At 42.5% G+C, this 17877-nt stretch overlaps 1 protein-coding gene across 11 annotated transcripts in view; it reads left to right on the top strand.

Annotated features, from left to right (window-relative positions):
• Nucleotides 1–8578, top strand: part of PCDH17 (protocadherin 17) — a 138226-nt gene extending 129648 nt beyond the window's left edge. For 8 of the 11 annotated variants that reach the window (XR_014510072.1, XM_083435798.1, XM_083435803.1 and 5 more), the window contains one exon: nt 5967–8578. Coding sequence is in view for 6 of the 11 variants with exons in the window: in XM_083435803.1 (XP_083291929.1) it covers nt 5967–6652 (686 nt within the window). In the remaining 5 variants the exon portion in view is untranslated. The remainder of the gene's footprint in view (nt 1–5966) is intronic. The other 3 variants (XM_083435799.1, XM_083435800.1, XM_083435806.1) reach the window with 2 other exon arrangements.
• The last annotated feature ends 9299 nt before the right edge of the window (nt 8579–17877 follow it).

Raw genomic sequence — 17877 nt, 5'->3', positions numbered from 1 at the left:
CCCTCTCAGTAAGGAAGGGAAGGCAGAATATGGTTGTCATTCAGAGCTGGAATGTGGACTTGGTGCATGATGGACACAATCCAGCAGGAGCACAATCTATTCTTATGCCATTTGTGGAGCAGACTTCCCCAAGATTAATTAGGGTAAGTGGGATCTGGTGCATCAGGCACCAAAATATATAGGGCTAGCATATATAGAGCTAGCCCTAGCAGAGACAGAATGTTTTGTACTGAAAAGAGACTGCAAGGCCCCTGGAGGGGGCAGGAATTGTTCTGTATTTATTGCCAATCAGTTTTCTAATCTAACCCTCCTAATTGCTTTCCTTAGCTGAAAACACCATCTAGACCAATGTAAATATGTAGATTCCAGAGAGCTCTGTTTAATAACATGGAGCTTGAACATAGAACTCTATTTGTTTGTCTCTGCTTATTTATGTCAAGATCAATTGTAATTAAAGATGAATTCAGCTTCAAAAGAAGCACTTTAGCTGATCCTTCTCATCAGGAGAATCCCTTCCTCTTCTGCCCCTCTCCCCCCATACATACCTTGACAGACGCAGGTGGCGCTCCGGTCTAAACCACTAAGCCTCTTGGATTTGCTGATCAGATGGTCAGTGGTTCGAATCCACACTCGGGAGGGAATGAGCCCCCGTTGCTTTGTCCCAGCTTCTGGCAACCTAGCAGTTCGAAAACACACCAGTGCAAGTAGATAAATAGGTACCTCTATGGTGGTGGGAAGGTAAATGGCATTTCTGTGTGCTCTGGTTTCCATCACAGTGTCCCATTGCGCCAGAAGCGGTTTAGTCTTTCTGGCCACATGACCCGGAAAGCTGTCTGTGGAGAAACACCAGCTCCCTCAGCCTGAAAGTGGAGATAAGCACTGCACCCCAAAATCGCCTTTGGCTGGACTTAAACGTCCGAGGGTCTTTTAACTTTACCTTGTGATAACAGCTCCTTTTCCAGCAGACAATTGCTCCCCTCCAAAAGAGAGAGAGAGAGACTTTTTGATATGAATTATAGAAGCTTTTGTGACACTATTGTGGCAGCAACAAAAGCTGTCAAAAATAAGAATTATTAACCACAATATAATCTGGACGGACAGTGCTGCTCATTCTCCAGGGAACTGATCCCATATGGTTTATTTTAAACATGTTATGTAAACTGTGGGAATGGGCAACAAATTACTAAAAGGCAAGGAATAAGGAAAAGTGCTTGCCTAATTCCTGCAGAGGTATATTTCATTTCATGATTTTCTTAAATCCACTTTCACAGATTAAGAAAGACCACTTTCAAAATACTCAGAGCAGTTCCACATGCCTCAGATAGATATTATTTGGTGCATATGTATCTGAAGACACCCTGATGTAGGGGGCACTCCAGAAAAAAAAACTTAAAAGGGTTTTTTTCTTTCAAAAATCCCAACCATTATAAACTGTGCCCCAGGCCTGATTTTTAAAAAGCTCTTTTGCAAGAGACTAAATTGTCTGATGAGCAGCTTCTTGACATGACTGTCATCAAGGTAGACGGTTGCGGCCAGTTCAGAGAGGGAAGCTGCTCTCCAGGACTCCAGGACTGTGTGTTTGTATCTCAGCCCAGTGTTTCACTTCTCCCAAGAAAAGACAGTCCTGATCTGGGACAGAGAACATCCTTATCCCCTCCCATATGATCTAAAGTGGCTGGAGCTACATCAGAAGTGATCATAAAAAGCTGTTGGCAACCCTGCTCCAAATTAGTGACATCTATCCATTGTTCTAGGTGGCAGAAATGGAGATAATTTTAGCTTTATATTCATGCATATTTGTTGATTTATTTTAACAGTTGTCATTTGCTTTGAAGCCAGAGGAAACGGGGGGGGGGGCACTATAAATAAATTTTACTGCCAAAGATACGTAAAATGGTCACAAAGCACATTCATCATATGGACAAAGCACTTCTGTTCCATTGGATTCAGTTACACCTTATAGACAATACATTAAGCTGAATTCCTATTGATCCAGAAGGTAATAGAAGCTGCAACATGCACATTGAAAACATTTCAAAAATAAAAACAATTTGCATTATACCAAGCCTCTCTTGTTTGCCATTTTACACCCTATCATTCTGCTTAAACATTATCCTCTTGGTAGCTAGTTTGTCCATTTTGGTGGCACATGCACTTCAGTTTTCAACAGCTGTAATTTCAGTTTGTTCTTACCCTGTAACCCCTTTTTTAAATGTTCAGTATGCTTGGAGAGCCTTGCCTACTTGTATACAATTAGCACAACCACACATTCTCTGGGCTGCATCCTGGGGTTTTGCGACTCTAAATTCTATTGCAGCTGCCTTGTTTCTCTGCTTTCCTGTTTGCTATGACTTGCCAGCCATGGTTAATTCCAGGTAACTTGTTTCCTTTTCTTTCTATGGCTGCTAATTTCTCTGGTCTATTTTCGGATTTGCTCTCCCTAATGTGCACAAAGCGCTTCTGATTGTTTACCCTGGTGCCTCCAGAGACTGAAAAGCCTCCGGGCTGCTGCTGTTTATTGTACCCACTTGGACTGTGAAAGGTTTGTTTTCAACCAGAGAAGCAGGTCGGCCTGAGTTGTGATAAAGACCAATGGCGCAGATCACCTTACCAACCTCTTCTGCTGCACAGTGTGAGATGAGGGCCCATTTTATATATTTATTTTTACCTTTCAAATTGATTTCACTTTCTCATAAATACTCATTTAGCTGTGGGTGGTGATAGTTCACTCTGAGTTTATAGGTGCTTTTTTGTTTTGTTTTTTTGCTGTTGGTACAAGAGTACCTCTTCGATTTACTTCTCTCCTGTCTGCTAGCTGCAGCAAGTCAAAATTGCAGGCTAATGGTGAGGTGAGCAGCTTATAATATATGATAATCAATACTTCAAATCTGCTTTCTGTGATGTGACATAAAAAAGGAAAGCAAGGAAGGTGAATAAAAGAGACAGAAAGCTGCTGATGTCCCCCCCCCTCCCTTCTTTCCCCCCAGCCCAGTGGGACAAAAGCTCGGGGAGAAGGGGTAGGTTTTCCCTTCAAGGTCAATGCGTGCTTATTTCCTCTTAAAACCACTCTCCCCTCTTCATATTTAATTCAGTTGGTGCTAGGAATCCCTGGTAGCTCAAGTGGACGTTTAGTCAATACTGCAAGCATAAATACAAACCAGGATCGTTAGTTCACACGTTCAGAGGAAAGTAGTGGAGTCAGCCGTAGTGACGTAGTTCGGTTCTAGCAGCTGAGACCAGGCGAGCTGAGATGGTTGCCTCGGGAAATTATGGGCCACCATTCAGGGGGGCAGAGTGGGAGGCAGGCACCTCTGACCTGGGTGGCAGAAAGGGATACGGAGAGCTGCACTAATGGCAATGGAAGCCCTTTCCTGCACAGGCCCCCTGCGCCAGGGTTTGGGGAGGCAGGGAACAAGGAGTAGGCCTTCTCATGAGCAGCTCTTGCTCATCTTGATGGGGTTTGCCCATGTGAGGTTTCCAGTAGAGCGTGCAATGTGTCTTTAGGAGTGTGTGCTTGGAGAAATGCCATCTGGATTTCCCTTGTCCCCTGACACCCAAATGTCTTGGACTGGCCTTGTCACTTAGGTAAGGTTTTGAAGTGGGAGGGTGGACCACCTGCACAGAGAACAAGGGGACTCTTTCTGGAGGGAGTGGGGAAAACAAAAAAGACTCTTTCAGCCAGTTTGTTTCTGAAAATGTTTTCTGCCTCCTTCCACCTTCAGCCTGTTGTCTGGTTTGTGTGGCTGCCTCCTTTCCCTGGTGTATTTTAAAGGGAGATCATCTTCAATATTGCTCAGGAAGTTGCTCAGAAAATCCTAATAGCAGTGGACTAACTGGCAAAACTTGTATAATTGGATATGGTTTGGATGTTCCTGATGTGGTTTGTGACGTGGGTGGGGGCAGGACTGCCATTCAAAAACAAAAATGCCAGTGATTCTACTGGGTTTGTCATAGTCCCCAGATGTGGCTTAGGTAGTTGGGAAACTGTTTTGTGAGCTGCTGTGGAAGCCATCAGGCCAAAAAGCAACACAGAAACATCAAGATACAGAAAATAAAGTAATTCTGTGAATCCCTGCCACGTCCACAGAGGGATATATTAGTCACTGCCATCCATAGACTGGCTTGGTACACATCTATGCATTGAAAGTTTCTAGTAGTAATGTTCCGATTTTTGTGTTTTTTACATAGTTGTAGAGTGGCCAGAGCAATCTATATAGGATATTTTCATTTTTATGTATTTTGTTTTACAATTCTTAAATAATATATGGAATAATATATATCTCTTTTAGGAGATAATATGCAAAGTATTAAAGCCCTACACATGCAATCAGCTTATTTATACTCTGAACATCATCCAGCCAAGGTTAAGCACATAAGTCCCACTGACTTCAACCAAAGACAGTTAAATGTATGTGTGTTTAAAAGTCCCCATTGAAATGAACAGGGATTAGATGTAATTTAACTAGGACTATATTGTGTTCAGTGTTCATTTTTTGTTCTTTGATTGACAGGGCTTTACAGAATACCCGGGAAACCCAGACTGTTGTTGTTAAGGAAATTCACTTTCTTATTTTCTATTTTACTCCTTTACTTCTTTCATATTTATTCCTTTGAAAACCAGTTTCTAGGTTCTGTCACACATTGGTGTGACCAGCATACCGAACCAGGCTGGGGTGTGTGTCATGATATGGAGATGAAAGTGGGTATCAATGCAGATGGGGGGGGGGGTGATGGCCCAGGGCTCAATGGCTGACACTCAGCCCAGTGGGACAAAGTGAATAGCTACAATCAGTTGAGATACAGTAAAACCTGCCCCTTCTTCCTTCCACTGGGATCGCCATGGACAGGATTAGCTCCTATGATAGCTGTACCCCTTAGTCCACCCTGTTACTTTTTCTCATGCTACTGAATCCCTGCAATTCAGCCTTACCAAGAAAACCAAAGCACTGCACTTGGGGGATGAAGCTTGCCCCTTGCTCCTGTCACTGGGTGGTCCACCAGCAGGAATCTCATGGAAGGTTCATTGTGTCCAGGACACATTTTTCACATGTGCACACCACCCGCCCTTCCTCTAAATGCACTCACACATACACACTGCCCATTTGATAATTCTCATGAGAATATCATGGCAGAGAAAAGAAAATCCACTTTGTTAACGATTCTTGAGAAAAGAGAAGAAAGCAATCTGACTGGAAAATATTATCTGCTGTAAGAAAACGTAAATGTATGACACTTCCTAATAGTAAGTGCTGCAGAAATCAAATTTTCCAACAGATTCTTACCAAAACAAAAGCAAAAAAGATAAAAGCCAATTACACGATCCATACTCATGTCTAATAAAACAGCTGCAATAGCTCTTTTGACAAGCTTGTACTCAATGCGCAGAAGCGGAAAAATTCCATTCCTGTGTTTTTTGCTAGAAAATGAAGCTTTTTGAGAAACACTTTTTATTACACGACTGCCATGCAACAAAACATTTACAAACAACAGAGATGTCAAAGATGAAAGCTCAGCTTGCTTAATTTTTATGAAGTGTTTGTGTTTATGTAGAGTCAGCCATTGTTCGGTTATTGGTTCTTGTGTTAAAAAGTAATACTGATAATTCCTCTTGAGTTAGTTCACTACCATTTGCTCTTCTCTCAAACGATTTAAGCAGTAGCGAGACAAACAGATTTCTACCGCAGATTAGTTTACAGATGAAGCTCAGCTCCATGGAGAGCAGCTCCCTAAAGGCCCCTTTCTGTTTCCTTTGGGCTACAGAGCCACTGATGTACCTTGAGAATAGTTCTAAATAAATCGATGGTCTCAACTTGTTGGTTTATGCAATGCTCCTGAAATGTTTTAATTATGATTCCTTTTGTAATGAGGATGGCCAGTGATCAAATAAGCAAGCTGTGATCTGATTGAGGCAGCTGATTAATGACTTTAAAAGCATTGTATCCCCCCCCCCTTGTTTGTTTTTGCAGAACAAGAGGAGTGTGTTAATTGCACAGATGAATGCCGAGTGCTTGGTCATTCTGACAGATGTTGGATGCCCCAGTTCCCTGCTGCCAACCAGGCTGAAAATGCAGATTATCGAACAAATCTCTTTGTCCCCACAGTGGAAGCTAATGTTGAGACTGAGACTTACGAAACTGTGAACCCCACGGGGAAAAAGACTTTTTGTACATTTGGGAAAGACAAGAGAGAGCACACTATTCTCATTGCCAATGTGAAACCTTATCTCAAAGCCAAACGTGCCCTGAGCCCTCTCCTCCAAGAGGTTCCCTCAGCATCAAGCAGCCCAACCAAGACCTGTATTGAGCCTTGCACCTCAACAAAAGGACCGCTGGATAGTTGCGAAGTCAGAACAGGAGCCTTGGCTGACCCCAGCAGCCAGTACATGACAGCCAGTGACAGCCAGTACCTATCTCCTAGTAAGCAGTCCAGAGACGCTGCCTTCATTGCGTCCGATCAGATGGCCAGGGTCTTTGCTGAGGTGCATTCCCGGGTGAGCCGAGACTCCGCTGAGATGGACTCTGTGTTGGAGCAGATAGACCGTTCAAACAGGGAACTAGGGAGAGAGTCAGTGGATGCAGAGGAAGTAGTGCGGGAGATTGACAAGCTTTTGCAGGACTGTCGGGGAAATGACCCTGTAGCTGTGAGGAAATGAAACAAAAACCACAACAGACAGCCTGGCATTTGTTTGCTTCTTCTGCTGAATTAAAAATAAAAAAAATCTCCCCTGGTTCTAAAATTTATACAGGGATGAACGAAGACCAATGCTGCTTTAAGGCTTTTAGTGAACATCTGAAGTGCCCACAAGTATGTTCTTTTCACTGCTCTATCTTTTTCCACAGATAACACTGGTTTCGTTTTTACCAAACTTTCATTAGAACGGCGTGATGTATGTTAACGAGAAGGAAGGAGGAGGGAGAAAAAGGATGCCACTTTGACAATCTAATAGAAAGATATAAAGGGAAAATAGGCAAATGGAACCTGATATTTTAGGACTGATAGTTGTTCACTGTTTATGTGTAGACTCCATAAAAAGCAGGGTGGAATAGTTCTCTGATAGATTTCCAGCAGTCATTATAGGCTTCTACTGAAAATCCCAAAATCAGAAACCAAGAAACAAAAAGTCTTGTAGTCAACCAGGCCCCACCAAGAATTAACACTCATTTGTGACAACCATTTCTGTATAAAGTTATCTGCCACCAAAAAAAAAAAAAAAAAAAGGGAAAAAAAGAGAAAGAAACCCAAGAATCCATTCCATAACATTGTTCAGCAAAAATATTCTGGTCATTAGTAACACAGCTCATGTCATATTAAAGTTAAATGTGAAATGATAGAGTCCTTGTTTGTCCTGCACCTGCATAAACTAACTCACGTGGAAAGGAGAGGGGGGGAAATGCTTTAGTGTCCAGCAAACTTTCTAGGCTAGCAGTATGTTTTAAACCTGAGGCATAATATGAGATCACAAATAATAATTACCTTTTGATAGGTAATAATAGAAGAGACAAATTAACATTATTAACACCTTTTGTAATTCATTTGTGGACACTAAAATAGCTCAAGTGAGTGCAAACATTTCAGACATCAACACAAATCCACACAAAACCATTTAAATGTGCAAATGTAAGAAGATTCAATGTGTTTACATCAAATGACATATTTTTATTGATTTATTGCAGATTCAGTGCATTTGAGCCAAATTGTTGAGTGTATAAGAGCTATATTGTGTATTTTATTAAATTAATATATAGTTGTGTTGCAAAAAAAATATATTTGGGCTTATGATGTAAATGGCAAGTGTTGCCTCAGTAGCTGTCAAACTCTATGAGTTTTGTTCTCTCCTTTTCTTTCTTTCTTTCCCCCTGTGGAGTGTGGGAAGCAGAGCCTCAGAGCAGTCTCTTGTTTAATGTATGGTCTACCAAGTACCACAGTACATAATCTGTTCAAAATGTGTCTTGAGTGAGTTGATGGAGCTAACTGAACGGCCGACAAATACATCCATCAGTCATGGTTATGTGCAAGTCCTTGTAGAAGCTTCTGTCGCAACCCATGTTTAATAACAAAAATTACACTTGAACCAACACCTGGAACCTTGTTCTTTACTGAGCTTTGTCACTCGCTCACATGAACACAGGCCGTCTGTTTAGATATCACAGTCATGGTTGAATTCTCAAATTACCCTAATATTTCAAAGTTTCATACTAGACTTCGGTTCATGGAGCATGAAAATGCTTTGGTGCCCATGTGGTACAAACAATCTTTTGTCTGGTTTCCTGGAAATTGCTGTTACATTGACTGAGGTTTCAGCTTGAGCTCACAGAGCCCTCCTTCTCTCTCTCCCATCACCCTCTATTATTAGAATTTTTGGTAATTTTATTCGCTCTCTGTCCATTGCACACACTTTTCTATGTGCTGTTCCACATTTGATTCTTACGAAAGCTACGTTTTAAAATTAATGTTTTCTTTGAATTAAATTTGTAAGTACAACTGAGCACCATAAAACATTCATATATCTCCTTAGTTCCCCATATCTGTGTTTTGGGTAAACTGTGCAACATAGCAGCAATATTAAATATGAACCCATCATTTTCTAACTTTTTTTTCAGTGTGAAAAGCAAACTTACTTCAGGCTGGCAAATTTCAGGCTTCACAGCCATTCTTTTACTTCAAACGCCACATTTTTCACTCCACTAAAGAAGTGAGAGAGTAGTATCAGAGGTGATGTTATGTTAGTTGTGCAATGGTTATCACATCCTTAAAAGCAAAATAGGACTAAAAATAATTCCCTGTCCTTGTATCTGAAAACAGCTCACTTTGAACTTGGTTTCCATCACATAGATGTTTGAATCGTGAGCCTACAATACTCAAGTTGGGCTCTGTTATTTAGGAGCAGGAGCTGCCTTGTTTCCTGACATTTAAGATTGCTTCGGGGTGACCCTCCTTGCATCTCCTTGCAGCTGGCAGTGTGGTGGGGGTGGCACTTACCTGACCTCTGCTCAGTCACATCACTGCTGCTTTCTGGGAGATGGAGACGAAGGTGGGAGGTGGTGGTGAGGGTAGCATGGTGCAAACACAGGCAGGAGTGCCAGATTGGCTCCCCGGGTGCATTGCACTGCACTGACCTTGCCACCACCTCCCATTTCCCGACATCACAAGGTGAGATGGGCACCGCTGCCTCACCATGGCATCTGCACCTGCCTCAAAGTGATGGTAGCAGGAAATGACAATTCCTTTGATATAGTTTTCAAATCACCTACAAATTGTGGAGTCTGGATGTCTCCTAAGTGACATTCTGAGGTCTGCATGTGCTCCTGCCCATGTTGAACACCGTATGCCCCAGACAACTTTGAATTGTTACCTGAGAGCCCATTATTGAATTAACAAAATGGCCATGTTTGATGTTTGAAGCTCCTCTTCATAATTAATTGATACAAATCAATTTATGTATCTAAAATGTGTTGTTCTGAGTGCTATAAAGTATTATTTTACCAGGAAATATTTTCTAAGCTGGTGTAGCTTTGACATCTGAAATATCCTTCTTAGAAAGGAGCATCAGGCATGTAGTTACTGCCAGCAACATAATTCTTCCACAGAAGCTTAGTTTCTGTGTATAAGTAATGTTAAGTGATGGAGGTAAAATGTATTTTCCAAATGGTTGCAGCACTAAGTAACCAGTTACTGTTACATGTCTGAAGACATAAACACACACACACATGCAGAGCCTTCCCAGAAAGGCTTTTGCCAATGTAAAAAAACAATTTACCTTAAGGCGCTCTGTCACTGGTGATTTACTAGCTCTAGCTGTTTAACACATTATCTGTATTTAGTTGTGATTATTTATTTACCAGGCTTAGGTAATGCAATGCTCATGACTCACAGCTGTAATGCTCAGTTTAGGAAATCTTGCTTTTATTTAATTTAGCTGTCAATTACTAAGCACCATAGAACTCTGGGATGCTGTTTGTGTCTGAAGCATTGCTTTGCTTCCTGGCCTGACAAATGTGAAGCAGAAAAGGGGTGAAGCAGCAAGGCTGTGCTTGTTGGATCTGTTCACACAATCACCCAAGCCCTGCTCAGGCATTTGTTTCTTGTATCCATGGAGAGGTCACAAGGCAGGCTGGGAAGACTTCAGGCTTACAGGACCTGCCTTACTTTGTTAGTAGAACCTCAAGGTTCACCAGCTGAAACCAGGTGCAAAACAGTGAGTCAGGAGAGTAAATTATGAAACAGCCATTTGTTTTCAGGATCATAATTGAGCTCTCAGTCCTTCACACATAAAAATCAGCTCCCAATTCCCCCCAGCTCACAGCTCCCTTAATTTCAGCAGCCTAATTGAGAAGGGTGAAAGGCCTTTTTGTTGCTTCTGTTAAACAACTGGGGAGACAGAAACCCTTGCAGATCTTCAGCAAATCACCTAGAATTTTACCAGTTGATGCTGATCTGTCTTCTGAAAACTGCTCAGGGGCTGATAGTGTGGCCATTCAAGTCCTATTTAGAAACACAGGAAGCTGCCTTATAGCAGGCCAGACCATTGATCCATATAGCTCAGCATGGTACCCATTGACTGGCTCTCCAGGTTTCAGGCAGGCATCTCTTACAGCCCAGCCTGGACCAGGGCTTGAACCTTGAGATGCAAAGCAGATGCCCTGCTTTTGAGCAATGGACCTTCCCCTTGGTTAGTTGTTCCTGGTGCTCATGAATGTGCTCTACATGCTGCCTCCTCCCACACCCCAGCTGACATTCCTGCATTGAGCAGGAAGGTCTGGAGGAGGATTGCAAGCCTAGGGGACCAAACGCAGTTACAATCCTTCCTGCAAACAGGAAGCTTGACCAGATAAGGGCCTGAACAGAGCTGTCATGGCCACAATATCAGGTCATGATGTGCAAATCAGCCCCACCACAGTCGGATGCCACAGCTGGAATGCTCCTGTCATGCCAATGGCATGAGCTGCGATGCTGCTCCCACACTGAGAGGCAAAACACACAACCAGGGGGGCCTTTTGATAGATCTGTTGCCCTGGATCACACCAGTAGAGGTGCAACTCAGGGGCAGATGGTATGGACATCCAAACTTTTAAATTCCCTCTAGGAAAAATGCCCCTTAATAGGCTGTGAGCATTTTGCAGTGGAAGTGTGTTGTGCTTTGTATTTGTTTAGTTATTTCATAATTTATAAACCGCTCTACATTCAAAGAATATTAAAGCGGTGTGCAGAAACGGAATGTAAAACATAATGCAGAGCAGAAACAGTATTAAGACACAGAAACCAGCAAGAATGAAAAAACTGCAGAAATGATTTGGAGGGAGTAGCTAGCACTGCCACCAGATATATACAAGCAGGCAGTGGCCACTATAAGCCTCTTATTTTGAAGCCAAGTTCTCCGAATGACTTTTGGCTCAGCTCTAAGTCTACCTTCCACCTGCATCCTAAAGCAGTAAAGACTAGCAACAGATATATCCCATGGGGCCACACATCATGACACCCCTCGAGTGCAAAGGATCAAGTGAGTAGTCAAGTGAAGAAACACACACTGGGCTTCTTTGTACATATGCCAGGTTAAATCATTGACATATACACACAAGCACACACTGCCCATTCTGTAGCTCTCCAGAGTCTCCAGTTGAATTTTCCACAGAACCTGCTATCCTGTAACTGGTTATTTAGCAATTGAAGCTGGGAGCTGCTTCATGCCTATCATGAGCTCTACCCCTGAGCCTATGACTCTACCCAGAGAATGATAGTTCCAGCCCTGGGCAAGCATGGAGGTGGAGAGGAGCAGTCACAGACTCCGTCACCCTGTCTCTCTGAATGGGAAATGGCCTTCGAATTGCAATATGGCTGCTGGCCAACACCCGACCATTGTCCGATGGCATGGCAGAGCCCCGGACATATGGGTGATCAAACACAAGGTTGATAGGATTAAGAGCAAAATTCAAATATAGTTAGGGATGTGATGTACAGATAGGCTATAATCTTTAACACAGTTAACAGGGAGTGAGGTCCCATTGAACTTTAGCAGTATGATTACAAATCATATAATGTAATCATAGATGTGCAATGCCCTAGGGTCTGTCCTTGGCATCTTCAGGGAAAACAGTGCCAGGTAGCAAGGCAAGGAAATGCCATCTTATTTGGTTTAGGAAATGTGGATTATTTTCTGCAGTTGCAAGTCTGAGCACACTTACAAGTCAGTCCCATTTAGGCGTTCTGCTATTGCAGGTCGCTTTTCTGAACAGGTGGGAGGTTTGAAAATTATTGTTCCCAGATCCATGTTTGTTATTACAAACTGTGAAGGGTTTGCAAGTGGGCCATTGAACTTTGGATTTGAATGAGTCAAGGGTAGTTCCCCCAAAGTTCAAATAAAAATGTGGGCTTGACCTTCATTCTGTCTGCAAGTCAAACTCATGAAGTGGAGGAAAAGGAGATCATGGGGGAGGAGCTAGTAGTGAGCTATGGACATAAAGTAGGAATAGGCAAACTCGGCCCTCCATGTGTTTTGGGACTACAACTCCCACCATCCCTGACCACTGGTCCTGTGAGCTATGGATGATGGGAGTTGTAGTCCCAAAACATCTGGAGGTCCGAGTTTGCCTATGCCTGACATAAAGCATTGCAGACTGTTGCACTTCTCCAAGGCTGAGAAATCATGGATATTATCTATACTGGCTGCTATTTTAGAGGTGTCTTGTTGGCAATAGGCAAATTGATATAAACAAGGATATATTAGAAATGTCAAGAACAGGAAATGCTACACATGAAGGAAATGTAATTGCCTCCACCCAGCAAAGAATCCCACAGTTAAAAACAGGCTACTGTGCAGAAGCAGCAGGAGGAAGATATGAATTGGAATTGTTGTGTATTCTATGCCCAAGCGTTGGAAGTGACTGCCTGATCATGACTAGTACTGAATCTGAGCCCAAATGTGTATCTCTCAACCCACTGCATTTGATAAATGTACTAAATCATTTTTAAAACAATCTTCTCTTCACCACTGACAACGGACCGGGCAGAGTGAGTGTATTCCCCACTCTGTTTGCAATGGCAGCCAAATGGCCCTTTAATACAAATTATATATGACGCCCCAAGAAATCATCAAGAGAGGAAGCATGAATTACTTCTGTGTCCTTTCTCCATTATTCTGGGTTTCATCCAAGTATGCATTTAGATGTCACCCAGAAGTTTGAAGGGAGGAAACATGATTCTTTTTGGTAAGATGTTCTGTTGCAGCAGTTGATACCAGGCAGGCTACTCACCAGTAAGTTTTACGAAGCTCAGGGTATCATTTGGCCAAAAGAGTTGCAACCCAATGGACTTAAATACTGGACAGCTAGATTTAGGCCAGGTAATAGTGATGAGGATTGTATTGTTGTATATGTGTACAGTCAGCCAGATACATATAATACACTATTATCAATGCAAGTGAAAGCTGGTTAAGTAACAGACAGCACAAGATGTGAATTAACAAATTTTCAAAAATCAAGAACTCGGCCGTCTAATGTCAAGGAAAGGTTGGCATTAGGTGACTGGGTGGGTTCATATTTGGTCAGGAAATCAAGAATGCTTTTGGCTGCTCCGCTAAAAGAGAACTTCTCTTTTATCAAATGTTGCTGTCAGCAACAAGCAGGAGGTTATCTCCCTTGAAAAACAGCACTTCAGACAAGCTGTTCAGTCGCTGGTAATGGAACCCAATATTTTATTCAAACCAGCTTTCAAGCTTCTTGTTGCTTAATGGAGGAAACACTGCTGAGGTCAACAAGTAGTTTGATACTTGGCAATAATATATACCCTCTTGTGGCCACCTAATTATATTCCCTGACATCAGGAGGCATTTATCAGTGCATTAATTCAAATGGTGTTTGGGCTATCAAGATCTGTTGATTTTAAGTATCATTGACTGAAACCTGATTAAGGTCTCAACTTTCTTGCCCCTCCATTTTCCAGGGCTGCAGCTTCCATCTATCAGCCCTGACTCCCATATGGTACGAAGAGTCACAACAAGTGATTAGTGAACATCACAAGCGAACAAACACAAGCGGCATTCATTGTATGGATGATTTCAATAGCTGTTATTCAGTGGATGTGTTTGATATGACCTATCTGGAAAATAGGACTGTTCGTAACAATACAAAAGAAACCCAAACCCCACAGACAGCAGTAGAGTAGTAATAAAGCAGTTCCTATAGTGGTGTTGTCTGTTCTTGCCTTCATTAATATGGAAGACGCGTTAAAGACATACCACCGGGACCACAAAGGTAATTAGAAAAAGCAACTGTGACATTGCAGTGCCTGCATCTAGGGGGTTGCCAAAAAAGAAGGGGGGGGGTGTTGACAGTTCCTGCTTCCTTTATTAAGAATGTGTGACTGTTTTCTCTCGACAGGAAGGCAGCAGAGGTTTTTCCAGCCTGCTGGCTTGGTTTGTATTTTAAGTTGCTGCTGCGGTAAACATCCTGCCATTTGCTCTGTGCCTTGCAAGAATATGGCACCACAGTAAAACACACACACGCACGCACACACACGTTTTGCATGTGGGTGGCGAGCAAGCTCTCCAAAATCTTATTTTAAATGATATTTAATTGCAAAGGCTGACAGTTTCTTTGAAGTCAATGCAAGTGAAAAATAATCTAGAAGTGGTATTTGATTGGGTGTGGGGAGATCAACCATCAAGCTCTTAGTGTCTTATTAGTGGGAAACTGATCTCCTCTTGCACTCTTTAGATGTTGCAGTTTACCTACTAGAAGTTAATGGATCTATTTCTCCCCGAGTACATCATTTGAGGAATGCAACAGCCTATCCATACAAGATTGATTGATTGACATAATAGCGCCTCCTCCAAAGCTGATGGCAGCAATGTTTTCTCATCACTTGCTATATCTTGGCTGCTTGTTTTGATAGCCAGATATCATCCGCCCCCCCACTCCCTTTGCAAGGTGGTGAGAAAGCAGTTGACCAGGTTGGGAAAAGGCTGGCTGGGTGGCTCTTCAAAATGTAGGTGATGAATGACACCTCCAAATGACTAATGTGCTTCCATAATACCCAGAAATGAATTTGGAAACACACAGTTTTATCATCTAACTAGAAATAACAATGGGGCACTTTATCTCTAAGATCTGAAGTAAGGGACACAAAAATCTCCCTCCCACTGGCAACCAGCAAAGTGCACCTGGTCATGTATATATCCCTACATAGGGGTTGGGGAATTTACCGTCTATATTTGAGGGGCACATTAGGAGTCTATGCCTTCTCGGTAGTGGCGCCCTCCCCGTGGAACGCCCTCCCACCAGATGTCAAAGAGGACAACAACTACCAGACTTTTAGAAGACATCTGAAGGCAGCCCAGTTTAGGGAAGCTTTTAATGTTTGATGCATTACGGTATTTTAACATTTTGTTGGAAGCCGCCCAGAGCAGCTGGGGAAGCCCAGCCAGATGGGTGGGGTATAAATATATTATTATTATTATTATTATTATTATTATTATTATTATTATTATTCAGCAACAGCCACTAACGTGCCAGTGTAACAAGGTGCCCATGCAACACACAAGCTTGAATTATTAGCAAAAGAAGATAATTATCATTAAATATCAACTTAATTAGAAACTTAAACATTCAACAAAACAAACAATGATTTCCAGAAATCAAGTCTAAAATGAACTTTGTGCCTTTTCTTTTTTTAAAGGGAGAGAGAGGAAGAAATGGACAGATACCAACTTCCTTGGAAAGTTGCTTCTCATTCAGTTGCATCACCTGTACTACAGGCCATGGTATTTTGCATTATCTGCGGAGGGGAGACAAGGGAAAAGGGATGGGAGGTGGGGTGGAGATTCCTGTAGTCTAGACCCTGGCCTTCAGTGGGTGGATTGGGGCACCAACTGCATCAGAGAGAGCTCCCAAAAGAGCTAGAGAGGAGAGGAGAGGTGGAATTGTTCCAGCCAACGAGCAATGGTGAATCACACCCACTGAAATACTTGAAACATTGGAAGGCACTAAGAATCACTATGTGATTTGATGGAGTGCAGTGACTCAAAGCAATTGGTTCTAATAAATTTAAATCTCAATTTAAAGCCTCACTTAGAAGGCAAGGCTGGAAACTTTTGGCCAATGTGCTGAAGTACCTCCTGTCTAATTATTACTTTAACTCAAGTCTTTTATTGGCTTTTGTTGTTTTTCTTGAGACTGAGCTTTGCCAAGCTACAGGTAGGAAGTTCATTCACCCGGCTGGACAGTCTCTTTTTGCTGCACTAACAAAACTACTTCCCATTCTCAGACCTGGGGGTGGGGGCAGCTATTGTTTCCCTCCTTTGCTTTCAGCTTTGTATGCCTGCCCTTCTGCAGGCTGCATTCGAAACTCCAGCAAGTGGTTGTCTGTGAGGAGTCCTGCCAGAATATGCCTTGTGAGACACAATGAGGTTTCGGTGCCTTGCTGCCATCAACGCCATCTAAAGAATTCAGAGCTGGGCTGTGTTCATGCTGCTGTGTGAAGAACAAAGGAAGTGCCAAAGAGGCCTTGCATCGCATGCCCACCCATCCCCCAAGACAGAGGTGATTTCCTCTTTGCAAAGGAGCAGCAAAAGTTATCTGCTATCCACGGAGGTTGACCACAGAGAATGATGTGTGTGTTCATTCATGGGACAAAGATCCTCTTGCCATTCCCCTTCTGGGTCTGAGAGACAAAAACAGCTGAAAGTGTATTTCTTCCGCTGGTTATGTGTCCCTACAGGCTGCATCTCACTGACAGTAATGGGGAGATGCCCATCTGTAGTCTGAGCTGTAAAAGGTCAGTGTGGTAGCAGCAGCGTGTGCAGAAATGGATCGGGAGCTTAATGAGCCATCTCGAAGCCTTTTGAGACATATTTTCCATGATGCCTGCAATAGCGGGGGGCAAAAATAACACAGCCCTTCCCACCTCGTTTCGTGCATATGCTAACAAAGGCAGCTTGCTAGCATCTTTCACTGAAGTTCAAGACAAAACGCTTCCCTCTGTGGTCACTCCAGTCTTTCCGTGCTTATTTGAAAGCTGTACCAAAAGACTGCTGATGAATTTTATAGTTTAGTTCCAGCTACAAAATAAGCTCTTTATGGGTTTGTTGTAGTGACATAGCTCCCACCTTAAGGATGTAACTAGCTTGTTGCTTTTTAAAGAGAAGACCAGCATGTTACCCCACGGTCTGGATCCAGCCCCCAATTAAAACCATCTGATCCTCAGGTGGCACTATCAAATTTTACAGCAATTTTACAGATCTAACAGACTAAAGAACAAAAGAAAGACTATAAAATAAGCCAAATCTCAGATATAAAATATAATGAAAGGCAATCATCTTTCTGTGTCCTCTTCTTTCAGGACACATCCTCTTTTTCAGGGATAAAATTTGAGACAATTTGCATTTATTTGCTTTGAATGGCCATCATAGCATCCTCTTTTTTACTCTTCAGAATATGGCAACCCTATTTTAAACCATGTTCTTAACATCTGCCATTGAAAGTTCTAATCTGTTTTTAGGTCACAATCCATCAGAGCACTAAGTATGCTGAACACCATTGGTTTCATGGGCTTAGCTTTGTGTTAGGGGCACATACATAACTCTGTGCCATATGGTGCCTGTGTGCAAAATGCTATAGTATATATTTTGTGTTGCACCTCAGTACAGCCCAGCAGTCATTCTAATTGGATTGCCAGTTGTCCATGGTCATATTATGCAAAGTATTCCAGCCCATGCCTCCCAGCCAAGGTTCTGCTCACAGGGCTACATTGGCTTTCAAATGAAGTCCTTAGAAGACAGCCCAAATTTATGAAAGCTGCACACATGCCCTTTATATGTTGCAGCACTAGACTTCAGAAAGAGTGGAAAAATCATATCAGCTCTACACACAGCAATGCCCTCTGCTT

The sequence above is a fragment of the Podarcis tiliguerta genome, assembly GCF_965153285.1.
Source record: "Podarcis tiliguerta genome assembly, chromosome: 4".
In the NCBI taxonomy this organism is placed as follows: domain Eukaryota; kingdom Metazoa; phylum Chordata; class Lepidosauria; order Squamata; family Lacertidae; genus Podarcis; species Podarcis tiliguerta.
Note: the sequence above shows the minus strand (reverse complement) of the source record. Positions and strands in the feature narration are given on the sequence as shown.